Source organism: Piliocolobus tephrosceles, chromosome 4 (assembly GCF_002776525.5).
Source record: "Piliocolobus tephrosceles isolate RC106 chromosome 4, ASM277652v3, whole genome shotgun sequence".
In the NCBI taxonomy this organism is placed as follows: Eukaryota; Metazoa; Chordata; class Mammalia; order Primates; family Cercopithecidae; genus Piliocolobus; species Piliocolobus tephrosceles.
This window is the reverse complement of record NC_045437.1, coordinates 31,607,966-31,620,192: the sequence shown is the minus strand read 5'-3', so window position 1 is coordinate 31,620,192 and position 12,227 is coordinate 31,607,966. Positions and strand designations below refer to the sequence as shown.

The following is a 12,227-nucleotide window of genomic DNA, read 5'->3' as shown; positions in this document are numbered from 1 at the left end:
GAGGTGGCTCTCATTATTGTTTCATGGTTCTAAAAGACTATGCAATTGAAACTGCATCTGTAGTATTATTAATTGGCCGTTTTCTGATGCCTAAGTATTATACAGAGCCTGCAATGGCCAGTTTACTACCAGAAAGGGCTTCAGTAAGATATTCCTGGACTTGATACTTTCTTCAGACCCTCTTTGTGCCAAGATAATTTATCCAGTCATTGGAAATAGTAAGTTTCTGTGTAACCCATCTCAATTATAGAAGCAAGTTCAGCTTTACGTATTTGTATGGCGAGTTGAAGATTCAGATAGAGGTATTAAGATGTGTGGCATTTACTTAAACAATCACATTTTTTCTTTCTATGCCCCCTTGCCTGTAAAACACCTGGGAAGTTCCACTGGTGTCGTCCATCCTGATGCTTTGCCTGTGGGTGGGGGCTAGTCAGCCACCACCCTCTTTTCTGTGCTGCCAGCCCCAGGTCTTCTTCCGCCTGCTCCACACCACTCGCCGCTGTCCCTCTGCACTCCCTGCCTTGGTGCGCATAGTCCCAGTGTCTCATTGCCAAACCTCTTGGTTATGCTGTGGGGATCTGTTTCTTTGCCTGACATCCTTCCTGAGGAGCTTCCATTCCTCTGGAGTCTCTCGTTGTTTGGAACAAATCGCTTCGCCTTTTTCTACTTGCCTGCTGAGGCTTTGGAGCACTTGTGATTGTGGTTTTCTGCCGCAACCCCTGAGCCGAGTTCCTCACATTCTTTCACCTTTATGGACTGATGGGATTGGGTCACTTTTGAATGTGGCTTTCATAGGAAAGCAGTTTAAACATAAGTATCAGAAGTGATGATTATCATATGATACCTCAGTGATTTTAAAAGCCATAGAAGAAACTTGACTATGCCTGGTCACCTTCTTGGATCTGCTGTCTAAATTATATATATATATATATACACACACATATTTTTTTTTCTTTTTAATGCAGGAAAGTGTACTTTGTATGTAAGGAGCAGTGTTTTTTGTTTTGTTTTGTTTTGTTTGATTTTTTGTTCTCAGTGGAACCCTGTCAAATCCCATAAAAGAGGAAAAAACCAAAACTCATTAGAATGTTTTAAATTGAATGTTTGCCTTTTTACATATATTTGCTTTTCAGTATGGATCCCAATTTGAATGTTACATGTTTAGAAAAACTTTCTTTTTTTTTTTTTTTTTTTGAGACGGAGTCTCGCTCTGTCGCCCAGGCTGGAGTGCAGTGGCGTGATCTCGGTTCACTACAAGCTCCGCCTCCCAGGTTCATGCCATTCTCCTGCCTCAGCCTCCCGAGTAGCTAGGACTACAGGCGCCCGCCACCATGCCCAGCTAATTTTCTGTATTTTTAGTAGAGATGGGGTTTCACTGTGTTAGCCAGGATGGTCTCAATCTCCTGACCTCATGATCCGTCCGCCTCGGCTTCCCAAAGTGCTGGGATTACAGGCGTGAGCCACCGCGCCCGTCCAGAAAAGCTTTCAGTTGATCAAGGGCAATAAGAAAATTTGAGGCCAGGCGTGGTGGCTCATGCCTGTAATCCTAGCACTTTGGGAGGTTGAGGCGGGCAAATTGCTTGAGCCCAGGTGTTCGAGACCAGCCTGGGCAACATGGCAAAACCCCATCTCTACTAAAAATACAGAAAGTAGCCAGGTGTGGTGGCGCATGCCTGTAGTCCCAGCTACTTGAGAGGCTGAGGTGGGAGGATCCCGTGAGTCGGGGAGGCAGAGCTAAGATCATGCCACTGCACTCCAGCCTGGGTGATGGAGCAAGACCTCGTCCCAAACAAAGAAAATTGGGAACTGTTGACTAGGAAGAGTTTCTAGGTTTGCACTGAATTGTCTTTTGTGCATACGGTGACTTGTTTTGCTGTTCTCCCCACTCCGTATTAGTGCAGGAGCCAGGTTGGTCTGTTAAGATGAATAAAGGTTGAGGGGAGGGGAGGATTCGTGCATCTGGGGGCCAAACACATGTTCCGTCTTGATTGCCTTAAGAGTTACCAGTGAGGTCAGTGTTAGGCTTGCAATAGGGATTTTAAAATACACTAACTAGTTCCTTAGCTACCTTCACATACATTCTATAGGCCTTCTTAAATTAGCACTAACCTCCACTTCCTTCTCTGCCCCATTGCCTCCCAAATATGCTATGGAGCTATTTTTGTTACCACATTATAACATGAATATTTATACAGTAGCCTCTTCAGGCTTCGTAATTTTCATTCCAAAAATGCCCGGTGTGATGCTTTACACTCTGCGAAGTATGGTTTAAAGGCACAAGGTCATGGCCTTTGTCATAGCAGTTGAATGTGCATTGAAATATTTTTCTATGATTTTTTAAAAATTACAATAGAAAAATAAGCTGTTGTAACGTGTCAGGTCATGACAATTTTTGTATTTATATTTGAAATCAGATTTCTATAACTTGTATTTGTGTACAGAATTCTCAGTGGGTTTATATATTGTGAAATTTTTATCCGAGATTGGGACGTGGATTATGCTTAACAGTGAAAGCTGAAATGAGACCATTTACTTTGTTTAAAATGCTGTACTGTGCAAGTTTGGAAATGTAAAATAATTTACTGTATATAATATCTTGAGTTTGTTTATACCTCCAGGTTTTTACACTGAAGATAAACTAACTTTAATTAAATTCAAAACTTTTTTCTTTATAAGGGAATAAGCTGCTGAGCTAAACCTGTATCCATGTGCTTTGTATTTTCTGGATGCACAATGAAAGTTTATACTTGTATCTCACTGCATCATATCTGATTGCAGAAATTAAAGCACAATTTACAAGCAATGCTGTACTTGGTGTGGTTGGTATAACACATGGAGTAATCCCTTTCATTCTTTCAGGAAATATTGAGCATGTACTGGGTATTTGGCAGGGCCAGTGGTGACAGCAGTGAAGAGTGGAGTTTGTGTTCTTGTGGGGCACAGGGCGTTTTGGTGGTGGGAACCAATAGCCAAACAAATATTTAAAATCTCAGGTAATTTGCAGTTACATGTATATCACAGCACTATTCACAATAGCAAAGACATGGAATCAACCCAGGTGCCCATCAGCGATGGATTGGATCAGGAAAATGTGGTACATATACACCATGGGATACTATACAGCCATAAAAAAGAATGGAATCATGTCCTTTGCAGCAACATGGATGCAGCTGGAGTCCATTATCCTAAGTGAATTAATGCAGAAACAGAAAACCAAATACTGAATGTTCTCCTAAGTGGGAACTAAACATTGGATATTGGACATAAAAATGAGAAGAACAGACATGGGACTCAAAATGGGGATGGAGTCAGGGAAGGGTTGAAAAACTACCTGTTGGGTACTATGTTCACCATTTGAATGATGGCTTCAACTGAAGCCCAAACTTCAGCATCACACAATATACCCATGTAATAAATCTGCACATGTACCCTCTGAATCTAAAGTAAAAATAAAACATATAGCCAGGCACGGTGGCTCACGCCTGTAACCCCAGCACTTTGGGAGGCCAAGGCCAGCGGAAGTGACTCCTGAAGTGTCGGGAGTTCAAGACCAGCCTGGCCAACATGGTGAAACCCTGTCTCTACTAAAAAAATAAAATTGGCTGGGTGTGGTGGCGCATGCCTATGATCCCAACTACTCAGGAGGATGAGGCAGGAGAATCACTTGAACCTGAGAGGCGGAGGTTGCAGTGAGCCAAGATCACGCCATTGTACTCCAGCCTGGGCGACAGAGAAGGGCTCTGTCTGAAAAAAAAAAAAAAAAAAATCCTGGGTGATGATACAATGCTGAAGAAAAAATAGGGTGGGGATAGGGTGATTAAAAGAAAAGAGTTTTTAAACATCCTGATGTATTATTACCTCTTTGCTTTTTGTGGGGGTCTGTAAAATTAGAATTCTGTTACTCTGGAACAAGAATTGCTGGAAGAGATCTGAGTACATTTAAACCATCTCTGGTTTCATTTAAACCATGAAAGATAGAAAAAGGCTTTGTTTTTGCTTCCAGAGAGGATAAGTGAGCGAGCACAGGGTGAGATGGCTTATGAGAGTAGGATTTGTTTCTGATTTGTTTTGTTTAATGCTTAACTAGATTGAGACATAGCACTTTGTATGTTCTGAGAAACGAGGCTCATATTTCTTTGACCTTTCCTACCTGCAGAGGAGGCTTCCCACTCTGCTGCTTGTCCCCATCCCCCTTTCCTATCTGGCCAGGCCCACACTACTATGTCCGGAAAGCTAGCTCTGAGACATCCCTGGAATTTAATAAGCTTTCATGAATGCCACGTGCTTTTCAGATGTTTTGCTTCTTTGGTGCTTGTATTAAATTCCCAAGTAGTAGTTGTGACTGTAGAGTTTAGCAGCTTCTTGTCTTATTTTCCACATGTGTTTAGCTCTTGTACTTTTGGTGGACTCAACTGTCTCTCACTCTTGATTTTACTTGTTCCTTGATGTCCAGGTGAGGGCATGGAGGGACTTGGGGAGTAAAGAGTGGAACATTCTCCGTCCAATGTGAAACAGGGTGGGGGGTCGGTTCTTGTCGTGAATTAGCCCCTGTGGCTTCAATGCCCCCTATCATTAAGGGAGTTAGGGGCAGAGGAGGTCCCGTCCAAAGCCTGTTTTCTGGCCACTCGCGGTGGCTCACACTTGTAATCCAGCACTTGGGGAGGCTGAGGTGGGCGGATCACGAGGTCAGGACATCGAGACCATCCTGGCTAACACAGTGAAACCCCGTCTCTACTAAAAATACAAAAAGTTAGCCAGGCGAGGTGGCGGACACTTGTTGTCCCAGCTACTCGGGAGGCTGAGGCAGGAGAATGGTGTGAACCCGGGAGGCAGAGCTTGCAGTGAGCCCGGATCACACCACTGCACTCCAGCCTGGGCAACAGAGCGAGACTCCGTCTCAAAAACAATAAAAGAATAAAAAATAAAAAAGCCTGTTTTCTGAGCTGGGCTTGTGTCCCACTGTGGCTCTAGATTATTTATAAAGGAGTCCCTGGGGCAGGACAATTTGGGGCTGAGCATGCAGGATGCCCCTGCGCTGCTGCAGAGACAAGATCTATAGAGATGCATGGCCTTATTGGGTCCACCTTACACACACACACACACACACACAACACCCTGAAAAGTACTAGCATGAGGGTGGGAGAGGCAAGACCCTGTTTGTACCGCGAGTTCCAGTGTAACCAGGGACGTGTCCAAGTGCCTACACTTGAGTTTGTTGATAGCCAGGCTAGCTGTGGGTAGTGCAAAATCAGTGTTTTAAATATCATATATTGAAAAGTAATTTGAGTGGTTTTATATTTAAAAACAGGCATCTCAGCTTGTTTTGTGGTTCAGACCCAGGTTCTTTTCTTTTTAAATCCCCTATTACACTGTCTGCCCTTAGCAATTAAAGGATATGAAGTGTGTCATTATATGAAAATATGCACAGTAAGCTTTTTTCAATATATAATCTGTAGGTTAACACACAGTAAGCTTTTTGGACTTGTTTTTTAAAAACTTTCATATGCTAGCCAGTTTCATAAAGGGCTGTCTGGACCTGATTGTTTTTATGAAATCCTGAAGGGAGGACTTTTCAAATTGTCTTCGCAGAAGTCTGAGGTGCAATGAATGTCGTGCTTACTCATCCCCAGCACCGAAGGGGCACAAGTGCATGCCATTCCTGGGAAAGAAAAGAATGCAGACAGATGGCATTTCATCCTTGGACTGACCCTGAGGACTCTGCTTGGAATGCTGCTGCAGTAGCCTCCAGGAGAGGATGGAAAAGACCTCTCCTCTCCCCGGCTGATGGAGGTGGGGTGGGGTTGGGGGGAAACAGTAGAGATTGGTAGGGGAGGGGCAGGGGTGGACTGGGAAGGGGCACAAGGGAATGTTCTGGAGTGATGGTAGATAGTAGCATTGTATATCATTTTTTTTTTTTTTTTTTTTGAGATGGAGTCTCACTCTGTCGCCCAGGCTGCAATCTTGGCTCACTGCAACCTCCGCCTCCCAGGTTCAAGCATTTCTCCCGCCTCAGCCTCTCGAGTAGCTGGGATTACAGGCATGCACCACCACACCTGGCTAATGTTTTGGTGTGTATTTTTAGTAGAGATGGGGATGTGCCTTGTTGACCAGGCTAGTCTTGAACTTCTGACCTCAAGTGATCCACCTGCCTTGGCCTCCCAAAGAGCTGGGATTACAGGCATAGGCCATCGCACCTGGCCAAGTCTTTCTATTTTTTAATTTAAAAACTTTTTTTTTTGGACAGGGTCTCCCTCTGTCGCCCTGGCTGGAGTGCCGTGGCGCGATCTTGGCTTACTGCAAGCTCCGCCTCCCGGGTTCACGCGATTCTCCTGCCTCAGCCTCCCGAGTAGCTGGGACTACAGGCACCTGCCACCATGCCTGGCTAATTTTTTTTTTTTAATATTTTTTAGTAGAGCTGGGGCTTCACCATGTTAACCAGGATGGTCTCAATGTCCTGACCTCGTGACCTGCCCGCCTCAGCCTCCCAAAGTGCTGGGATTACAGGCGTGAGCCACCACGCCCGGCCAAAAAAAAACAAACATTTTTTTGAGACAGGATCTTGTTCTGTTTCCGAGGCTGGTGTGCATTGGTGTGACGACAGCTCACTACAGCCTTGACCTCCATTTTGTAGAAATGGAGTCTCACTATGTTGCCCAGGCCAGTCTTGAACTTCTGAGCTTGAGTGATCCTCCTGCCTTGTCCTCCAAGAGTGGTGGGTTTGGAGGTATGAGCCACCGTGCCCGGTTCTGGCTCTCTGAAGCCAGACTGTCTGAGTCTGAACCCCTGCTTTGCAGCTTACAAGCTGTAGGATAACATCCCTCCATCTCCTCAGTAAAATGGCGCCATGCCCGGAACCCACTTCACTGGGGAGTTGGAGGGTTAAAGATAAGTGTCTATTATAATGTAAATATACAGTGCATGGAGCTATTATTGTATATGTGTTTGGTCATTTACATACATCATGTAAACAGAGGTGGGTGTGTGTGTATGTTTAAACTTAATCTCCACCCCAGGAACAATTAACATTTGAAGTATCCTAAACAGGAACCTAAGTTCCAAAGGTGGCTGCATAAGCACTTCAAATGTTTTCAAAATCTATCCCAGAAGGTTTGTTGAGCAGCACATGGAATGTTAAAAATCATCTTTCAAAGGTGCAGTGAGTGGGTACTTGAGGTATGTGGTTGGCTAGAAATATCAAAGAGTCATCACTCTCATACCTACAGCATACACAAATCCATCAGGCCCCGCAGTGTAAATGCACCAGAGCAGAGAACGAGGCCTAAAAGCCCTCCACATCACCAGATGGACTGCAGGGTTAGCTGGTCCTGCTACCTCATTGCATCTTTTTGTTTTTGTTTTGAAACAGGGTCTTACTCTGTCACCCAGGCTGGAGTGCAGTGGCGCAATCGTGGCCCACTGCAACCTCTGCCTCCCAGGCTCAAGTGATCCTCCCACCTCAGCCTCCCTAGTAGCTGGGACTATAGGTTCGTGCTACTGTGCCCGGCTAATTTTTGTATTTTTAGTAGAGACAGGGTTTTGCCATATTGCCTAGGCTGGTCTCTAACTGCTGAGCTCAAGTGATCCACCTGCCTCAGCCTTCCAAAGTGCTAGGATTACAGGTATGAACCACCGCGCCCAGCCTGTATCTAACTTAAGAGTAAAACTTTCATGCAAGGTATTGTGTGGAGGCCTGAGGACAGAGAGTGGGAATCCTCCACAAAGTCTAAGAACAGGAAATATGACTATTTTTTTCTTTTGAATTTTTAATGACCAAAACAAAGCACCTAAAACTGCAGCTTCTGGAAGAACCACTTGTTCTTGCCTGTCTCATATCTCTCTTCAAACTTGACCTTGGCCTCTCGTCGGGCCTTGCGTTTAAGAGCAGGGTCTCTGGCCGGGCGGGGTGGCTCAAGCCTGTAATCCCAGCACTTTGGGAGGCCGAGACGGGCGGATCACGAGGTCAGGAGATCAAGACCATCCTGGCGAACACAGTGAAACCCCGTCTCTACTAAAAAACATAAAAAACTAGCCGGGCGAGGTGGCGGGCGCCTGTAGTCCCAGCTACTCGGGAGGCTGAGGCAGGAGAATGGCGTAAACCCGGGAGGTGGAGCTTGCAGTGAGCTGAGATCTGGCCACTGCACTCCAGCCTGGGCGACAGAGCGAGACTCCGTCTCAAAAAAAAAAAAAAAAAAAGCAGGATCTCTGAAGACATCCTTATTGATGACAGATTTGTCTAAGGGGATATCCTCAGAGTACCTTGTGGGCATTAGGTGATTGTAGTTATAAACTTTCACAAAAGACTTGATCTTTGACCTCTTGGCGATCTTCTTCTTGCCCATGGCAGCTGTCACTTTGTGGGAGTAGCAGTCAATTCCAGCCACCAGAGCATGGCTGTAGGGGCGATCTGAGGTGCCATCATCATTGCTCTTCACAGTGACGGCTTTGCGTCCAGAGTAGCCTCCAGCCAGGACAAGCACCACCTTCCCAGGTTTCATGAATTTGCCCATCTTAGCAGCAAGCACTCGGGCCTACAGCAAAAAGGCAGAAATTTGGGGCTGTTAACGAAAGTCCAAGGCACCCGCTGTCATTGTGAAACACCACTGCTGAGGAGGTGGTGGTGATGGAAGCAGGGAGCTATAACCCTGCCTGCCTCTAACTGCCAGAAGCTACTGACACCAGAGGATATCACCATTGCCGAATGGCCAAGTTGACTTAGGTCAATCTGTGACATCCTACCAGATTTACTGGAAATTCTATCATAATTACATTATAGTTGATTTACTGGATATTCAATCATGGTTCTATCTGGGGGCCTCCTTGCTCATTCCTTAGAGCTGTGCGGGAGCCCAGGGCATACAAATTCTGCCGGTGGCCTTCTGTCCACCATGGCTCCTGTCTAGGAGTTCTCTGCCTGAGGTCTATATGTCTTATTTTGGATTCCCCCAGAAGCAGGCTCTAGATCAAGGATTTGGGTGCAAGTGGTTTATCCGGACAGTGTTCCAGGTACGACTGTGAAATGATGGGGAACAGAGAAAGGGAAAACAGAGAATAACAAATACAGTAATGAACGAGTGATTACTGTGGGCAACTGGGGCCAGCCCCCCAGGGACCCCCGAGAGACCCTGTGGAGCATGTTTGGAATAGTCCCACAGGAGAATGAGGAAGCTGGGGTACTGACAACTCCTCTCCCATTAGTTGAGGGCGGGTTGCTCCTGGGAATCTGTTGGTGTGTGCAGGGACTGCCAGAGATGTGGGCAAGGGACCGCCTACTGCAGTCCATAGCATGGGCTGGGAGATGGACAGCCTTCCTGCCACAGCAAGTTTGGGGACAGCATCTCAGACAAAGCCCCCAAGCCAGGGCACTTGGCTGGCTTGGGCTTAGCCAAGCACACTGTGTAACAATCCCCCACCCAGGGGCCAGGCCTCTGCAACATGAGGTGATGCCCAAATATTTAGCTGCTCATCCAAGGGGGTGGTACATCAAAATAAGAAAACAGCCAGGAGCGGTGACTCACACCTGTAATCCCAGCACTTTGGGAGGCTGAGGTGGGCAGATCAACTGAGGACAGGAGTTCGAGACCAGCCTGGCCAACATGGTGAAACCCTGTATCCATGAAAAATAGAAAAATTAGCTGGGCATGGTGGGGGGTACCTGTAATCCTAGCTACTTGGGAGGCTGAGGCAGGAGAATCGCTTGAATCCGGGAGGTGGAGGTTGCAGTGAGCTAAGCTTGTGCCACTGCATTCCAGCCTGGGCGACTCCGTCTCACACACACACACACACACACACACACACACACACACAAATTATGGGAGGCCACTATTTCAGACTGAGCTCCTGCACTAGGCCCCAACAGAAATGGAGTCACTAACCAAAATGGAGTCACTTCTGCCAAGTGTCATGTAATTAAACTAAAACTTCAAGGAAGCAGGAAAATCCCCAAACAGACCTTTTTTTTTTTTAAATCTAAACACAAGAGATTCACAGCAACCAATCTATCAGGGCCCAGTCAACCTGAGCTGCTATAATAAGGATGTCCCCTGTTTTTTACCCTTTGCAAGGAAACTAGCCTGAAGTAACCTGACGTTAACCAATCTGACTTTTGTAGTATTCTGTTCCTTTGTTCCTGCTCAAGCTACCTTATAAAACCTACTGTTCTGCCCTGCCCAGCAGAGCACCCTACTTTCTATAGATGGCGTGCTGCCTGATCATGAATCACTGAAAATTAGATATTTAAATGTGGTGAAATTTTGTCTTTTTTTTTTTTTTTTTTTTTTTTTTGAGACTGAGTCTCCCTCTGTCTCCCAGGCTGGAGTGCAGTGGTGCGATCTCTGCTCACTGCAAGCTCTGCCTCCCGGGTTCTCGCCATTCTCCTGCCTTAGCCTCCCGAGTAGCTGGGACTACAGGCGCCCGTCACCACGCCCGGCTAATTTTTTTTTTTTTTTTTTTTTTGTATTTTTAGTAGAGATGGGGTTTCACCATGTTAGCCAGGATGGTCTCAATCTCCTGACCTCGTGATATGCCTGCCTCAGCCTCCCAAAGTGCTGGGATTACAGGCGTGAGCCACTGCGCCTAGCCTTGTCTCATTTGTTTGTTTGTTTGTTTTTAATATAGGGTCTCGCTCTGTCCCCTAGGATGGAGTGCAGTGGCATGATCACGGCTCACTGCAGCCTCTACCTCCCAGGCTCAAGCAAACCTCCTACTTAAGCTTCCAGAGTAGCTGGGACTACTATCATGCCCAGCTAATTTTTAAAAAGTTGTTGTAAAGACGAGATCTCATTCTGTTGCCCAGGCTGGTTCGATTTATTTATTTATTTATTTATTTATGTTTGTTTATTTATTTATTTATTTATTTTTTGAGATGGAGTCTTGCTCTGTCACCCAGGCTGGAGTGCAGTGGCCCGATCTCAGTTCACTGCAACCTCCGCCTCCTGGGTTCAAGTGATTCTCCTGCCTCACCCTCCTGAGTAACTGGAATTACAGGTGAGCACCACCAAGCCCAGCCGATTTTTGTATTTTTAGTAGAGACAGCGTTTCACCATGTTGGTCAGGCTGGTCTTGAACTCCTGACCTCACATACTGCCCGCCTTGGCCTCTCAAAGTGCTGGGATTACAGGCGTGAGCCACCGCACCCAGCCTTTTATTTTTTTGAGATAGGATCTCACTCTGTCACCCAGGCTGGAGTGCAGTGGTGTAACCCGTAGCTCACTATAGCCTCAAACTCCTGGGTTCAAGCCATCCTCCCACCTCAGCCTCTCGAGTATCTGAGACTACAGATGCACATCACCAGGCTGGCTAATTTTTTAAAATTTTTTGTAGAGATGGGAGCCTTGCTACATTTTCCAGGCTGATCTCAAACTCCTGGACTCAAGCAGTCCTCAGAGTGCTGGGATGAGCCACTGTGCCCGGCTGAAAATTTTTTTTTTTTCTTTTTTTCTTTTTTTTTTTGAGACCAAGTTTTACTCTTGTTGCCCAGGCTGGAGTGCAATGGCATGGTCTTGGCCCACTGCAACCTCTGCCTCCTGGCATCAAGTGATTCTCTTGCCTCAGCCTCCCGAGTAGCTGGGATTACAGGTGCCTGCCACCACAGCTGGCTAGTTTCTGTATTTTTAGTAGAGACGGGTGTTTCACCATGTTGGTCAGGCTGGTCTGGAACTCCTGACCTCAGTTGAACTGCCCGCCTCGGCCTCCCCAAGTGCTGGGATTACGGGTGTGAGGCACCATGCCTGGGCAAAAGTTTGTCTTTCTTAGAGAGAAAAAGCTAAGACCATAGGTCTTGATGCTCTCTAAGAAGGTAACTTAGTTAAGTTACAAAAGAGTGAAATCATAGGTCGTAAGTTAATTATTTAAAAGTTGGCGGGTAAAATCAACCAGTATGACAAACATAATTTATAACTTTAAACTGTTTTCTACAACAAACATTTTAACAAATGACTTTCGGCCGGGCGCGGTGGCTCAAGCCTGTAATCCCAGCACTTTGGGAGGCCGAGACGGGCGGATCACGAGGTCAGGAGATCGAGACCATCCTGGCTAACGCAGTGAAACCCCGTCTCTACTAAAAAATACAAATAAAAAAAACCAGCTGGGCGAGGTGGCGGGCGCCTGTAGTCCCAGCTACTCGGGAGGCTGAGGCAGGAGAATGGCGTAAACCCGGGAGGTGGAGCTTGTAGTGAGCTGAGATCCGGCCACTGCATTCCAGCCTGGGTGACAGAGCGAGACTCCGTCTC

The 12,227-nt window shown here is 46.3% G+C and overlaps 1 protein-coding gene across 1 annotated transcript; it reads right to left on the bottom strand.

The window, feature by feature from the left end:
• Window positions 1-7,758: 7,758 nt before the first annotated feature.
• Window positions 7,759-8,507, bottom strand: LOC111545565 (60S ribosomal protein L27-like). Its single transcript, XM_026455969.2, has 2 exons — window positions 8,206-8,507; window positions 7,759-7,893 (listed from the first exon to the last, which is right to left on the bottom strand). The coding sequence occupies exons 1-2, from the start codon at window positions 8,505-8,507 to the stop codon at window positions 7,785-7,787; spliced, it is 411 nt and encodes a 136-aa protein (XP_026311754.1). The 3' UTR covers window positions 7,759-7,784.
• Window positions 8,508-12,227: the final 3,720 nt, after the last annotated feature.

Excerpts from the sequence above, each read along its gene's own strand:
- LOC111545565 (XM_026455969.2), bottom strand. The coding sequence starts at position 8,507 with ATGGGCAAATTCATGAAACCTGGGAAGGTGGTGCTTGTCCTGGCTGGA. Across the intron at positions 7,894-8,205 it reads GTCATCAATAAGGATGTCTT|CAGAGACCCTGCTCTTAAAC; the intron begins CAGAGATCCTGC and ends ACCCCGCCCGGC.